The 14,944-nt window shown below is 32.2% G+C and overlaps 7 protein-coding genes and 1 pseudogene across 14 annotated transcripts in view; 4 read left to right on the plus strand and 4 right to left on the minus strand.

Annotated features, from left to right (window-relative positions):
- Positions 1 to 508: 508 nt before the first annotated feature.
- On the minus strand, positions 509 to 5,702 carry LOC128891413 (uncharacterized). 4 transcript variants are annotated; one of them, XM_054150863.1, is made up of 3 exons: positions 5,571 to 5,702; positions 1,120 to 1,387; positions 509 to 781 (listed from the first exon to the last, which is right to left on the minus strand). In XM_054150863.1, exons 2-3 carry the CDS (start codon positions 1,356 to 1,358, stop codon positions 526 to 528), a joined length of 495 nt encoding a protein of 164 aa, XP_054006838.1. In that variant the 5' UTR covers positions 1,359 to 1,387; positions 5,571 to 5,702; the 3' UTR covers positions 509 to 525. The 4 variants fall into 4 exon arrangements, with proteins under 4 accessions (XP_054006838.1, XP_054006842.1, XP_054006840.1 ...); XM_054150867.1 differs by lacking the exon at positions 5,571 to 5,702 and adding an exon at positions 1,724 to 2,501 and having other exon boundaries at positions 1,120 to 1,369; XM_054150865.1 differs by lacking the exon at positions 5,571 to 5,702 and adding an exon at positions 1,724 to 2,501 and having other exon boundaries at positions 1,120 to 1,374.
- LOC128891415 (probable NADH dehydrogenase [ubiquinone] 1 alpha subcomplex subunit 12) lies at positions 3,156 to 4,007 on the plus strand. The gene is made up of 3 exons (XM_054150870.1): positions 3,156 to 3,306; positions 3,512 to 3,594; positions 3,656 to 4,007. Exons 1-3 carry the CDS (start codon positions 3,212 to 3,214, stop codon positions 3,895 to 3,897), a joined length of 420 nt encoding a protein of 139 aa, XP_054006845.1. The 5' UTR covers positions 3,156 to 3,211; the 3' UTR covers positions 3,898 to 4,007.
- A 188-nt stretch (positions 5,703 to 5,890) lies between the features above and the next one.
- Positions 5,891 to 7,075, plus strand: LOC128891408 (uncharacterized). Its single transcript, XM_054150856.1, has 2 exons — positions 5,891 to 6,475; positions 6,763 to 7,075. The coding sequence occupies exons 1-2, from the start codon at positions 5,891 to 5,893 to the stop codon at positions 7,063 to 7,065; spliced, it is 888 nt and encodes a 295-aa protein (XP_054006831.1). The 3' UTR covers positions 7,066 to 7,075.
- Positions 7,076 to 7,266: 191 nt separating this feature from the next.
- Positions 7,267 to 9,136, plus strand: LOC128891409 (exosome complex component RRP42-like). Of its 4 annotated transcripts, XM_054150857.1 has the most exons (7): positions 7,436 to 7,583; positions 7,732 to 7,877; positions 7,947 to 8,143; positions 8,227 to 8,392; positions 8,485 to 8,679; positions 8,775 to 8,930; positions 8,996 to 9,136. In XM_054150857.1, exons 2-7 carry the CDS (start codon positions 7,821 to 7,823, stop codon positions 9,098 to 9,100), a joined length of 876 nt encoding a protein of 291 aa, XP_054006832.1. In that variant the 5' UTR covers positions 7,436 to 7,583; positions 7,732 to 7,820; the 3' UTR covers positions 9,101 to 9,136. The 4 variants fall into 4 exon arrangements, with proteins under 4 accessions (XP_054006833.1, XP_054006834.1, XP_054006832.1 ...); XM_054150858.1 differs by lacking the exons at positions 7,436 to 7,583; positions 7,732 to 7,877 and adding an exon at positions 7,267 to 7,411; XM_054150859.1 differs by having other exon boundaries at positions 7,431 to 7,877; positions 7,951 to 8,143.
- A 102-nt stretch (positions 9,137 to 9,238) lies between these two features.
- LOC128891414 (uncharacterized) lies at positions 9,239 to 10,537 on the minus strand. Of its 2 annotated transcripts, none has more exons than XM_054150868.1 (4): positions 10,383 to 10,537; positions 9,730 to 9,997; positions 9,537 to 9,638; positions 9,239 to 9,449 (listed from the first exon to the last, which is right to left on the minus strand). In XM_054150868.1, the coding sequence occupies exons 2-4, from the start codon at positions 9,976 to 9,978 to the stop codon at positions 9,312 to 9,314; spliced, it is 489 nt and encodes a 162-aa protein (XP_054006843.1). In that variant the 5' UTR covers positions 9,979 to 9,997; positions 10,383 to 10,537; the 3' UTR covers positions 9,239 to 9,311. The 2 variants fall into 2 exon arrangements, with proteins under 2 accessions (XP_054006843.1, XP_054006844.1); XM_054150869.1 differs by lacking the exon at positions 10,383 to 10,537 and adding an exon at positions 10,075 to 10,205.
- Positions 10,538 to 10,859: 322 nt separating this feature from the next.
- LOC128891412 (probable oligoribonuclease) lies at positions 10,860 to 12,131 on the minus strand. Its single transcript, XM_054150862.1, has 6 exons — positions 12,004 to 12,131; positions 11,753 to 11,939; positions 11,602 to 11,669; positions 11,367 to 11,528; positions 11,063 to 11,283; positions 10,860 to 10,998 (listed from the first exon to the last, which is right to left on the minus strand). The coding sequence occupies exons 2-6, from the start codon at positions 11,823 to 11,825 to the stop codon at positions 10,881 to 10,883; spliced, it is 642 nt and encodes a 213-aa protein (XP_054006837.1). The 5' UTR covers positions 11,826 to 11,939; positions 12,004 to 12,131; the 3' UTR covers positions 10,860 to 10,880.
- A 458-nt stretch (positions 12,132 to 12,589) lies between these two features.
- The window catches only part of LOC128890921 (DNA mismatch repair protein Msh2), a 10,260-nt gene continuing 7,905 nt past the window's right edge, over positions 12,590 to 14,944 (plus strand). Inside the window, exons 1-2 of the mRNA XM_054149932.1 lie at positions 12,590 to 12,899; positions 12,980 to 13,029. Of these exons, the coding sequence (XP_054005907.1) occupies positions 12,866 to 12,899; positions 12,980 to 13,029 (84 nt within the window). The 5' untranslated portion in view covers positions 12,590 to 12,865. The remainder of the gene's footprint in view (positions 12,900 to 12,979; positions 13,030 to 14,944) is intronic.
- LOC128890919 (putative uncharacterized protein DDB_G0282133) overlaps positions 13,174 to 14,944 on the minus strand; it is a 3,992-nt pseudogene continuing 2,221 nt past the window's right edge.

The raw sequence follows: 14,944 nt of genomic DNA on the forward strand, positions 1-14,944 counted from the left end.
CGGGGACATTCTATGATAGATCGAAAAATTTAACAGCATAAGTGCTATAATACTATTTTCCATAAATAAATAGTACTAATCGAAGACCAGTTTAATTATGACAGCGATAAAGTTAAAAGTCCTTTAAATAAATATATTTTATAACTCGCCTGCGCTGATTCACGACTTTTAGACGTTAAACGATTAGTATCAGTCTTCTGTTAATGAATTCGTATTCTCCCAGTAGCGTAGAAACGTACTGTTCCTTGAATCGTTACTTATTTTAGACAATATTAGTGCTCGCATCGTTATTTCGTGTTAGATAATATATAAGCTTAGTGTTTAAACATAGTAATTCCGTCCTGACCTTCGACTGTTTACAAAAACATGACGCAGTGTTATTTTTTTCTCGATATAGCAGTAGATGTATAGAAAAGTATGGTAAATCGTTTAAACAATAAAGCTTACTTCGAACGAAAGTCTTTCAACGTGATAATTAATTTTTTTCTGTTTATATGGGGCGCATTCAATACTTATACCATCTGTTTAAATATAAAGTTTCAGTTTAGTGTAATTCTTCTGTCGTATCATATCAGAGAGCGCTTTATAAGAAATCTTCATTAATTCAGATATAATCGAGGGTGGCGACAACTTTCTCCCCTCGATGCGAATTTTCTGCTGCTCTTCGTGATCTTTGATGATGTTGAAAGACAGTTGTTCCATGTACTTACGATCGGTGAGTCGCACAATCGGGGTACCCATTACTTTCTCTAATCGCGATTTCACTGGTGGATAAGTGATTCTGTAAGATACATCAAATACATTGTCACTTCGTTAGACTGTAGAAATCGATAGCCAGTATTTTACGCGTGTCAACCAATCTAGAGTCGTCTGCAAACACGACGACGTTGAAACTTACGCTACGATTTCTAAAGGATGCAATAATTGTAAGCATTATTCCACTCTAATCACGCATTATAAATCTCATGAAACTGTTACTAATCATGTACTATATATATGTGTTATAATCATATATATATATATATCATGTATATATATAGTCCCATAATTCCTAATAAAATGCTTTAACATTTTGTTTATTTTTGAAAAAGTATATAATCGATGAAAGCTCCAACTTACGCATATTTCACATGATCTGTTTCCCACCATTGCAAAGGCACATCGTAAGGATCCAGGCTGGAGACGAACATCTTTCGTCCATCCTTCGATTTTTTCTTACTTTTTAAAGATTCCTTTGACACCTCGTCTTTTACATCCTCGTGTTTATCTTCCTCGAAGCTGCTGGCGCGTTGAGATTTCTTTCGTCCGTTGGTTTCTTTACCTCTGGATCGTGATTTTTGTATCGTCGACGTTTGCATATCGAAGTTTTCTGTTCTGTTTCAATCTCCTGCGATTAGTACGTTTCTTTTTTCCTTTCGAATTTTTTATACAACTTTCAATTTAGAAAACAATGTAATATTGTGAACTTGGCCAAGATTGAAATTTCGTAAGTGAACATAGTTGGAAAAAAAAAAAAGAAAGAAAGAAGAAGAAGTTGGGATACGTAACTTTAACAAAAAAAAAAAAAAACAAGGAAAAATCATAAACAAAGTGAAAAATACAAGTTTATCGAGCGATAACATCATGGTACTTGTGTACAGACAATATCTATTAGATAATATTTACAAGATAATCGAAAGTAAACATATTTAATATCATAGAATTTTATGTAGAATCTAAGTACCATTCCTTTTACTTTCTACATAAAATCTACTATCGTAAATAAATTTTTTCCTTCTGCTTAATCACCTCAAAGCGAGAACAAATAAGCGAAGGAAAATCAACCCATGTTGCTGTACTAAATACATAATAATTTATTACAGTTACAGGCAGCTCGTGATCATAACGTTCTCTTGTTTCATTTGCGAGGAAGCACGTTTCCTTTTTCAGACTCTTTCACGGGTAGAGACTTTCACGCAACTAAAAATTAATTTTCAGCACGTTCGGGTTTCAATCGATACGCTAATCACCCTTGAACTTGAGATTCACTTTTTCGTCGTTAGAACAGGTATTTCCATTCTAGAGAGTTTGCTAACGATGTCCTTTTTTATTTTTTTATTTAGAAAGACTTTCTCCTTATCCCGCGTGCCAGAAGAGAATTTACAAAACGTGTAAGAGTTTGCAAAATGCGCAAATTCGTCTAAAGTCGTGACAAACGATAAATTATTGAAATTAAATGATTTTAACGTGGAGCTAGTCGAAGTAAAGACGTTCCGTTCACGTTATATTTCCCAGGTTTTTTTTCTCGCGTCATTTTACTACCAAATTGATTATGTTAATTTCGTGACTACGTTTGAATCTCAGCAAAGCGAGATTGTTCATTTTTGAGACATTAGTTTTAAATCATTTACACGAAATGACTAAAATTGAAATAGAAATAAAGACGTTCCTTTTATACAACTTTGAACGTAGATTGCTAATATACCATTCAATTCGATTCAATGATCTCTCGATCGATATAATTACGAAAGTATAATTACGAAACCTTGACCCGTAGACGCGTCGAAACCGATAATCGCATACGATGATGCATAAATTTTTTTGCGATCGTATAATTTCTTGTCAAGTCCTCTCGATACTTCATATTAAACAACATAACTATGAACAAGCATCATAAACATAAAAACGTACAGTATACGTTCTCTTTGCTTTATCGTATGACATTGTATTTATCATTTATATATTTGAGAATTGTTTGTGTCATTATGTTGATTAAAATTAATAAATTATTCGAAATATGTTGCTATAAAATTACTGCATACATACAGTGTATAACTGTTAAATACAACATTTAAACTATTATTAATTATTAAAACAGAGAAAGAGTGTGATTTCCTTTCGATTTTAAGTGAATATTGTAGAAGTATGTTTGCGCTGAAATCGACCTATTTGAATTTTCGCGCGCAGAAAAATGCAGCAACTTTAAGGCGCTTCGCAGACTAAGGTGCATTTACAATATGTGATATGCACACGAACAATGTCCGTGGATATGCATATACAAATAGAAATATAACATAGATTATTTGCATATTTGCTAAAAATTACACTGAATTGCACTTAGATCATCGATTTAATTAGATTTAATCCGCTGACAGGAACGTCAAAGATTCCGACAAGAGTTTCGCCTCTGTGATACTGTAAACTACTCCGTGGTGATAGTTCAGAAACAAACATGGCGAAGAGTTTGGGGTTAGATAAACTCGTCAGGTTCTTTCAAATAATAAAGGACAATGGTGGTATTTTCAACTCCATACGCACTATCTACAGGTTATTATAGTACTAAATACTTATCGAATTGAATTAGTAACGATATTCTTTGTAAAAGTCATCTATCGTCTAACTTTGCATTATTACGCTGACAATAGATAATAATAGATTAGTAATTATTAATTACAATTCATTTTGCAATACAAAAACATGAAAGCATTTTGATTTGTCATTACACTATCTTTTTACATTTCATATATTTCAGAATGGACGCATTGAAAAGTGGAACCTTAGTAGGTGTAGATAAATACGGAAACAAGTATTACGAAAATAATCGATATTTCTATGGTAAGCTGGAGAATTAAAAATGATTAACGCCACTTTATTAATATATAATATTGCTTAACAGGTACTAATAGATGGGTGGTATACTCTGATCAATATGGCATGGATTATGATGGTTCTCAAATTCCGGTAGAATGGTTTGGTTGGATGCATTACAAAACAGATTTAGTTCCTCACAAGGACCCAACACGACCCAAATATAAATGGATGGCAGAGCATAAAGTAAACTTGTCTGGTACTGATAAAGCTTACATGCCTTATAGTACTACCCCACCAAAAATTGAAGCTTGGAAGCCACCACAGTAATCCAGTTTTGCTGCGTTCAGTTAAGAAATAGCAGCAAATAGAGTTATAACAGTGATATATATATAACATGTAATTAAATGTAAATAAAGTAATTATTTATCTTAGAAATATACAGTCTGCATATTGGTAAGGAAAAGATAGTTACATTTTATTCAATATGTATTCAATTAGCATAGGTAATATTTTAGAATGTTCATATTTATGTAACCAAATTTAAGTATACCTCAAACATATGTGTTATAAAAAAAAAAATTTGAAATGTTTCAAATATTGATACAGCCACAAATATTTTTTAATGCAAATATAATTAGCTTAATATATATTTTTAAATATAATTGTTGTAGATTAATAGACTGATTAATAATAATTATTCGTTAACTACACCAATTATATTTAATTTAACAATTCCTAGATAACACTATTAATTTCGTTGCGTTTCATACGATCTCGAAAGAATGTTCCTCGATCGTTTATAGGTATTTCTATTGGAGGGAGGGACGAAGATGTCATGAAAGAATGTCGTTATCTTTGTTACTACTTTCATATTGATTAGTCCTGATTACCTAGAGTAGGGGGACAGGACACAGAAAAGTTCTGGTCGTAACTTAAAACCTACTGATAGCAGAAGAAAGTTATAGCAGCTGATGAAAGGGTGATTCCCCCGCGTAATCTTCGAAATGATCGAGTATAAAATTGTGTTATACGTTCGAAAAGTAATTATTGACGAATGAACAGTTATATTTTTATGCGAAAATTATGGCACATGGGTGAGTGAAATATTCAATGATTCACGTTAACAAAAAAAATGCTATATGAACACCATTCGACAGAGCTAAAATTATTTATTAAAACATCGAGCGTAAGTAATTAAATTTTTTTACAAAACATATTGCAGGCTTTGAAGCAGTATGGTAAATAATCGTAAAACTAAATCTCAAACGAAATGTTTCTCTGAAAAGAAGTTGTTAGTAAACGAGGCGACGGTTCACGTAAAAAATGGGCATTACCACAAAGCGATGCGTCTATTTGATCAAGTAAGTTTTGTAATTTGAAGAAAATGTTCGTAGTATTGGTAGCAATTTAGAAAAGTAGAAAACGGTAGTTCTTCACTTTTCGTGTCAAGCACGTTATCATGAATTGTTTAAAAACGAAATTAATTGTTAAAACTAAAATTGAATATTAAATAATTAGATATGTCGTGATAGTAAAAGTTTGACCAAACATTGTAAACATACTCTGTAGTATATACATAGAAGATATCGTGACCACAGTGTTGCGTGTTACACTGTTATAAATAGATGTATCTACTAGTGAAATTAACCGCTCACCGCAAGAACATGTTTCAGATTTTGAGATAATTCAAAAGGATAGTCAATTTTTATGTTTTTTCGAGAAAAAAACAAAACCCAACGGCTCTTTGGAAAATTAATAGGAAATTAATAACAGTAGGTGGAATAATCCTGCTTACGACATGATTGTCCTTTAATTAATAATAATTTTTAAAAATTTGTTAAAGCTGTTATTAATTAAATTATTAATTACTACTATACAACTTAAACCTATTCAATATTTCGAGAAGAAATACAAAATTGATGGAGCGAAAATACTATCCTTTCTTCTAATCCTAAAATAGACATGAATACCGAGCACTTAGAATCTCTTTGCATACGTACGATCAAAGATTTTCGTGTGCCGAAAATTGCCCGCATTGTTGACTGTTTCTAAGGAAACAAGCCGTCGGCGAAGGTGTCGATAACCACACGTCTGCCCCACACGCAAGATATACGGAAGCGCCTTGTGTTCCAAGGCAGTCTTGTGAATGAAACGCTGCAAGTACTTTCGTCTCCCACCTTCACAAAGTTACAAGTCCGAAAGGGTACCAGTCATTTTCTAAAACTCCTCGACTAAGACAAAATAAATTTAAAAAATTATAAATTTAAAATTATAAATATCATATTAACATAGAAGAATTACATTATATATAACTAGAAGAATGGGCGAAGAAGTTCCAACCGAATCGACGCCTACGTCGGACGCCATCGACTCAAAGATTATGGACATTCTGAACCCAAGCCTGCACCACCATGATCTATTACAAAGCTACGTGCGATCTCCGATCGAGAGCGTCTCGAATTCGAAGCAATCCGAAGAACTGGAGAGCTTGAATAAAAATTCATCATCCCTAGGCACCTGTCTCGCGGTGGAGTCCTCCGAGGACGCCGATAAGGAGAGTCGCGTCAGCCACGAGCCGAAGAAGAGGAAGAGTAACAAAAAGCAGCAGAAGGACAAGCCCGAGAAATCGTCCATCGAGTCGGAGATGAACATCCAGAAGAAAAAGAAGAAGAAACGACGTTACGACAATGGTGTTCGACGTCAGGAGGAGGTGTACACCGATAAGGACAGGGCTGCGGCGGTGAACATGGGCACCAGAGACATTAAATTGTCGTTGAAAATGAAACAGAAACAGGATCGGAATTTACAGTTGCCCGAAGATACCGAGCCAAGCGCTATGCTGGCTTTGGGATTGCGCGAGATGCGCATTGGCGACATTACAGTCGCTATGAATTGTATTAATAAGGTTCATGTCCTTAGTATAGTGTAGGATGTTCGCAATTTTGATCCATCTTCTCCCTTGCAGTGCCTCATAACGCCTATCAGACTTTGTATTCTTCTAATTTCATTGGAACTGCTTCCTATTGTGCGTCCTAAAACATTACATCCACTGTATTATTTATCTGTAGCAACAACGAAATCGATATCTTCATTAGTATCTAAAGAAAACAGCCTGTAGGACTTTGTACGCGACGTGTATGTTACAAGGAGCATAATTACATTGCATAATTAACTCTGTTTCTTCTTTACCAGGCGCTGGATCTGGAACCAAACGATAAGAATGCGTTAATAGCACGAAGTAAGTGCCACCTTTTATTGGGAGAGCCGCGGAAAGCGTTACAGGATGCTGAAAGTGCGCTGCAACATAAGATGAAGAACGCCAGCATGGCCAAGACGATGTATTGTAAAGCTGAGGCTTTGTATCATCTCGGTGACTTTGAAATGAGTCTTGTATATTATTATCGTGGAATGAGGATTCGACCAGAATACGGACAGTTTCGTCTTGGTGTACAGAAAGCGAAGGACGCGATAAAGAATGTATTGCGCAAAGATTGATATTAGTGTAATTGTAATTAAAGGTCCCATGAGCTACGAATTCAAAAAAATAGTTATGAACGTCAAAAAAACATTAATATTAGACAAGAAAACGAGATCCATATCGATCAAAGGATCTACGAAAAATGAATCCTCCCCCCTCGAAAACCCAGAAGATGGGGAAGGGTGAATAAGAATTCATGAAACATTAATATTACAGCAAAGTCATATTGTTTAAACAATAATTATTGCTAATAATTAATGTAACTATTATCAGAAATTAATTTTGCATATAATTGAAGATCATGGAATAATTGCCTCACTGGAAGTTGTTTCGAACACAAACTTCCCTCGATACTTTTTAATGGTAAAAATAAAAAGCATCGTTAGCTGACAATTACTCATTTACAATTAAATATTAATAAACAGTAATATACTTTCGCCTTGTGCGACGTTAGCGCCGCAGTTCGGCTATTCCTTGAAAAGAAAATATAGTTATCCTGTGTGTTATCATATTTTTGACTGCAGTTGTAAACGTGGTCAGTTGAAGCGCCTTTTTCTTGTAATTATATTAATGTTATATTCATAACAGAAAACATTCAATATTTTGTATAATTTTAATTTCAATATAATTATTACTGTAAATTGTTGTAAAAGAGAGATAGATATACGTTTTTTATGTCATAGTTAAGTTTAACCTCATCACACGTACAATAACAACCAAGAAACAGAATTATGTGTAGTATTTTCTCTTCAAGTTTCAAAAGCATTTTATAATGGCAGAAATTAGTTTAAGCGGCGGTGAAAAGACTTTTATTCTTCATGGTGTAGACGTAAGTCGTCGATATGTTACATAGAAAAATAAATTCTTTGAATTAATTATTTAATCTTCTAATCACCAGGCAGATTACAGAAATGATGGTAGAATGAGATGTGAATATCGTTCTTTGGAAATCGAAACCAAATTAATGCTGCAAACAAATGGATCTGCGAGATTACGTATTGGAAACACCGATATACTCGTCGGCGTTAAAGTAGAACTTGATATTCCTAATGCTGATAAACCGAATGAAGGAAAATTAGAATTTTTTGTTGATTGGTATGCAAAGTCAAATAATTTTATGTTAAATACAAATAATGCTGCGTGTATACTATGTAGTTGCACTTCTCATTTTGTTGTAGCTCTGCTAATGCAAGCCCAGCATTCGAGGGAAAAGGTGGCGATGATCTAGCAACTGAAATAAGTAACACCCTTGTAATAGCATACCAAACTCGTAATGCTTTAGATTTACGAACATTATGTATTTTACCTCACAAAAAATGTTGGAAAATTTATGTTGATGTTCTGGTAAGTTAATATAGAGATCCTGTTATGCATTATAAATTGAATATTTTAAGACCAGATATTTTTTATTAACAGAATTCTAATATATAATATAGATTCTTCAGTGTGGTGGTAATTTGTTTGATGCAGTAGGAGCAGCAGTCAAGGCTGCTTTATATAGTACAGAAATTCCAAAAATTACAGCTGCAACACTTGATGGCGGAGAACCAGATATTCAATTATCAGATGATGTTTACGATTGTATTAAATTAGATACAAGTAATTATCCAGTCATTATAACACTGTGTAAGGTATGTTATATTGAATTTAAGAATTGTTCTTACATATATAATTGTATCTGTTATTGTTTTCATAATATAGATCTGTTCTCAATGTTTTACCACAGATTGGTGATAACTATATAGTGGATCCGACTTTAGAAGAAGAAGTATGCAGTGCAAGTAGTATAGTTATGTCTGTATTACCAAATGGTAAAATTTCCTCGATAGTCAAATTAGGTTATGGCAGCGTTCAACTTGGCACTTTTAATAAAATGTTACAGGTAATAAGGCTGTTATATATTGGTTGTTAAGAGTATTATTCCTAACAGCATAATTATGTTACTAGATGGGGCAAAATATAGGATTGCGATTAAACGAAGGACTTATGAAAGCTCTGAAAGAAGAAGATCAATTTGGTCGGCAAAGAGAGATATTTGGATTCCTAAAATAAATTATATACACCTAATAACTGCATTATCTTTAGAATAAACAAATAAATATAATTAAGTAAGAATGTATAAAACTGTGACCAATTTCCAACTAAAATAATCTCTTAAGAAATTTTGGTAAATCATTAAAAATAATGAAAATCTTTTGATGATAATTTTAGTGAATCACATTGGTTATATTTAAAAATTATCTACATACAACTTTGGTAATATCTATATTGGAGAGTTTTCGAAGCCTCGTGTTGCATACTGTTGAGGTTTTTTAACTTCGTAATTAGGAAAATCTTTGTCTCCTAGAAACAAAGTAGGACGCGATTTAATTATTCTCCAACCAGAGACACGTGTCCATTTCTAAAAAAAATATTAATTTTATAACAATATATTTGATATTTACATTTAAAGTATTTAATGTAAATTTAAGCATTTAAGTCGACATACCGCTGTATTATATTTGAAGTAATACCATGCACAATATATCCCTGTGATTCCTATCAAGAGTCTTCCTGTTACGCCACGTATAACAAATGCAGCTGTAGGACCCTATATCAATACAAAATTTTACATGTCATACATATTTCTGACAATATTAATTAGTGACATTCTATATCTCTGAAAAATGTCATCTCCTTACCACTAATCCACTTAGTGTTTTTTCTACTGCATTCAGAGGTGCTCTATAGAATCTTTTTATAGGATTATAAGCCTCTTTGTAATAACCCTCTGGAACTATCGGTTCTTCTGGTGCAAGAATTTGAGATTTGAGATAACGTGCTCTCCATGCACGTTCCTCATCTGTCATGCCAATCAAACGTTCTCTTTCCCTGCCTACACGACCAGCAATAGATATTGGCCTTACACCACCAGTACGTGAAGACGACATCGTGATACCAAAGTTTTAACTGCAAATGAAATATAAAATTATAACAGTATAATAAGTTAATAATTATACAGTATAATGAATATTATTGGTACTAACATATGTTTGAAATAAAGTATATAAGAATGTATAACCTACGCGAATACGTGAAAGGAAAGAAGATTACATTCTGTACATTTAAATATAATTTGCCTTATCAATATGTATATATATATATATATATATATATATATATATATATAGCTATAGTTTTTAACTGCATAATTGAAAGCATAGCGACAAACAAAATATACGCGTATAGAAACTAAAAATTAGTACAACAAAGTAAAATAACTTCTTAGATAACTGCATAAATTTTTAGTTATGCGAAATAATCCATTGAAACTAAACATGTAATAAACACAAACCTTCCGTTGAACTTCTCACAATATTACATCACAAACTAATACAAACGAGTGAGACTTATATAGTTGGTTAGTATAGTAGTCGCTTCGCGAGTATGCGTGTAACAGGCAGGTATTTACCAGCTGATATAACCTAACAATATCAGTTGTATTAACAATCGTTAGATTGTTTGAATATATCTTTTTTTTAAATAAAAACAAGTCTTGAATTTGCTTAATTTTGTAATAGGAACTGTTAACATTACATTTTGCATACTAATAATTTTCAAAATTCTTTTGCGGTCACCTACTTTATTTTTATTTATTCTTTTTGTGCTTTATTACTACATAATATCTGATATCTAACTTTGTATTATTTATAATGTAATGTAGTAACAAGTACACAAAACTGTTTATTTTGTAAAAGTAAGCCAAAGATAAGGATAAGGGAAGATAGATCACAAAATGATCATGAAATACTCAATTATCATTGTTTGTTAAAAAGGTATTTGTATTTAATCTTTATAGATTAAATAGGTGTTTCTTATAATATTCTAATTCCTGTATGCTTTCCTTTATATCTGACAATGCTCTATGAGCATGATCTTTTTTTAGTTTTGGTATATTCAAATCCCATCTCCTGAAATTAAGAAAACTGATAAGTATTTGAATTTATAACTAATATCTACATGCGTAATACGTACGTAATTAATTCTTTGATAGTGGAAGTATCTATAAGTCTATAATGTAAATAGTTATTAACATCTGGCATGTATTTATATAAAAACATACGGTCCATATAGACTGAACTCCCTGCAAGTGGACATATTCCTTCTCTTACATGTGCCTTTAAATGTGCCAGTATGATTTGTTCAGCATCTTGTACAGTAGTTTTACTTAAACGTGATTCAGCAATTAATCCTGTCTAAATGTGAAGAAAATTCATCAGATTGAAATATTTTAGACAGTAAAAGAACTTTATTCAATATAATCTAAAAGTATGCTTACTTTCGTGTGATTTTTTATACACCACTGAGTCATATTTTCTAATATTTCATCTGGTTGATGAATAACTATATTTAAATCTGTGCTTACAACTTCTAAATTTTTATTTGTAATCAAGCATGCTACTTCTAAAATATGATTTGTGTTTACATCAATTCCAGTCATCTAAAATATATAAAAAAAAATAATTAAACAATGGTAGTTATTATGGAAGTTTAAATTATTAATATGAACATACTTCCATATCTAGCCAAACAATGCGTTCGTCCAAATGATCTTTCTTCATATTTAACATAGATAAATGAGCTGTTAGAAAAGATTAAAAAAATCTTTATAAATTCAATAATATTCAATTAATATTATAAATATAAAAAGCAAATTTAAATTACCCCTTTGAAAATAATGGGGTATAATAAGCCGAAAGCAGCTTTTTGACCATTTGAGACCACGTGCGATAATCATTGTCAAAATACAAGTTATACGTCATAGAATTGTACAGAGTATTTTCTCTGTTGTACACTATGTCATTGTTGTTTCAAACAGTTTCGGTTGATTCAGCCCTAAAGCAATTGTTTACTGTTGTTTACGGTATTTTCATTTTTCAGTGAACGATATAGAAGAGATTGATAGAGACCATGACTGAACTATACTAATGGCGCCACTAACTAAAGGTCGATAATTATTACTGAATTAAATAACTATCCGTACGAATGTTAAATGAAATATATTAACACTATATTGTAGTGTTAGAAAGCAATGGATCGTATTAATTATGCATTTAAGTAAAAAAAAAAGAATAATTGATTCAAAAGTGTCGGTGGCATCATGGTGGCGAAATGCTCAAGCTTGTAGTGAAAATAGTTCCCACTGTTGTTACTAGATGGCGCCACTAAATAAAGAAAGGTTAATTGTTGCGACATTAAGTACAACTTTGCATAGCAATTATAAATGCGACATATTAATACTGTATTTTAATGTTATAATGCAAGGAACCGCATTAATTATGCAGTTATGGAAAATTAAGAACGATTGATCAAAAGGTATCGGTAGCGCCATCGGAAGCAAAACGTCAAAGTTTGTAGCGAAAATAGTTCCGAATAGTTCCAAAAGATTCTGCTAGATGGCGCCATCGATTCTTTTAATTTATAATCTTTTATCTTTCATAAATGCATAATTAATAAGATTCATTGCCTTATTTATAACATTAAAATATATTATTTAAACGTAGTACTCATGTTTGTGAATGGCTACTATTGGCTGTTTCAATTCACCAATCAAATTAATGTACACTTAACCTATCTTTTGAGCAGTCTATAATTTACCAATTCTGCGATATAAGACATCATTTTTGCGGGAATTCATTGAACATTGAACGTGATTGAACGTAACTGAACTGAATTGAATGTGAAGAATGTTAACACCTTTTCCATAAAAGGTTTAAGATATTGTGTACTGTTCTGCAATTTTTATTATACTTTCATTGCATTTTCTCGTATAAAATCATGGCAGTACAACCAAATCAACAATTTCAAATGGGTTAGCAAAGTGGTTATATTCTGTAATTAATTTTCGACTCTACTATTATTTATAAGTAATTGTCTATAAAAATATTTCAGATGCTTCAGTCCAACAAAGTTTCATTAGATACTTTAAAAGTTTACCTGAAGTAAGTACCTCTATTGTGATTCTCTGGAATCTCACTAATTGTATTTGTATTGTATTGTAATTAATGTTTAAGTATGTATAAATTTATTTATATTTATAAGAAAATATGTTTGATTTTTAATAAGGAATAGACAGGAAAATGGTATTTAGAAAATATATGTTTTCTTTATTCAAATAACAATGTAAAATGTATAATAATTTTAAAAAAGTGCCATTTCATAATACTATGTCAATTTCTCGAAATCATTAAATAATCAAAATAAATGACAGCATGTTATATGACACTGATAAATACATATTACACAATAAGCCTTATATTACTAAGAAAAAGTCAATTACAAATGAACATTAGTTAGTGTTATATTTATCCAAAGATGGATCTAGCTTTTTCTTTAGCTTTATCAAAAGTATTTGTTAATCGATTACCAACTCTTGACCAAAAAGATGGTGCTTCTGTTGTTATATTATTTACATCTAAAGGTTCTACAGGCATTGGTGTAGGTGTTGCTTCATTAACTGTTCCTACCATTACTCTAGGCTTCTCTCGAATATCCCATGGATCAGCACTATTAATTGGTGGCAGTGTAGCACTAGGATTTATTGTCACTCCCCTGTATATATCATCATCATGAGATATATCATATGGTCCACCTCCATAAGCTTCCAAAATTCTTGGTTCTAAGTGATGTTCAGTCTCACTGGTTTGAACATATTTTTGTTCATTATCAGTTTCACTTACTGTCTGTTGGCCAAATTCTAAGTGACTTTGTTGCATGCTTTCCGATTCTCCTTGATATTTTTGAGATAATTGTAAATCTTCATTACCTCCATTAGTTGACTGTTGATATGCATCTTCAAATGTATATGTATTTTGTGTTTCCCGTTGATCCAAATTGTGATCAGATTGATGGAAGTCTAGATTGCTTGATGTTTGTTGTAAATCCTCCTTATCCTTTTGCTCTATTTGTTGTACAAATGTTCTTTGATCGCTTGGGTGATATGTATAATGCCACTGTAACCCTACAGTTGCATCATTGGACTTGTGTAACGAGGTACTTTGATCCATGTTTCCTCCATCAACACTGAATACATTACCTGCAGCTTGTTGACTTAAATGTCTGGAACTACCCACATTTATGAAATCGTTTGTACTTTGATCATGTCTACTTTGATTTCTAGTATTATCTATGTTCACAGCATATGTATCACTACTATCCGGATTGGAAGTTTGTTGACTGTTAGTATTATGTGCATCTTGAACATTTCTTGCGAATCCAGTTCTTGAATATCTTGACCTTGGTTTAGGTTTTTCTGCTGGTTTAGGAAATGGTGTACTAGATACTTGAGGCTCTTCAGGAATTTCTAGGTTATGTTGTTGGCTATATTGCTGCCCATATACATCATTTGCACCACTCACATCAGGAAACTTATTAGTATTTTGAACGTTATTTTCTGAAATTTGACCATTCATTATAGTACCACCACTAAATTTACTTGTTTGCTGGGTCAGACCTTCTGACTGTTGATTACTAGTACTTGGGTTCCATGGCTGGTATGAATATTGAGAGTCTTGTTCAAAGTCAAAATTTCCAGTTGTTTGTTGAGTAAGATCTCCAAAATCATCAGTTTGCTGAGTCAGGTCTGAGTGTTGATTACTAGTACTTGGTTTGCGTGGGTGATGGGAATGTTCTGATTGTTGTCCAAATTCAAGCTTTCCAGAAGTCTGTTGAGTAAAATCATTAAATTCATCTGTTTGTTGTGTCAAATCTTCTGGATATTGAGGACTGGCACCTTGGTTCCATGGCTGGTATGAATGTTGAAAGTCTTGTCCAAACTCTAGTTTTCCAGATGTTTGTTGAGTAAGATCTTCAAAATCACCTGTTTGCTGTGTCAGATCTTCTAAATGTTGATTTTCA

Source organism: Hylaeus anthracinus, unplaced genomic scaffold (genome assembly GCF_026225885.1).
Source record: "Hylaeus anthracinus isolate JK02 unplaced genomic scaffold, UHH_iyHylAnth1.0_haploid 12001, whole genome shotgun sequence".
NCBI classification, from domain to species: Eukaryota; Metazoa; Arthropoda; class Insecta; order Hymenoptera; family Colletidae; genus Hylaeus; species Hylaeus anthracinus.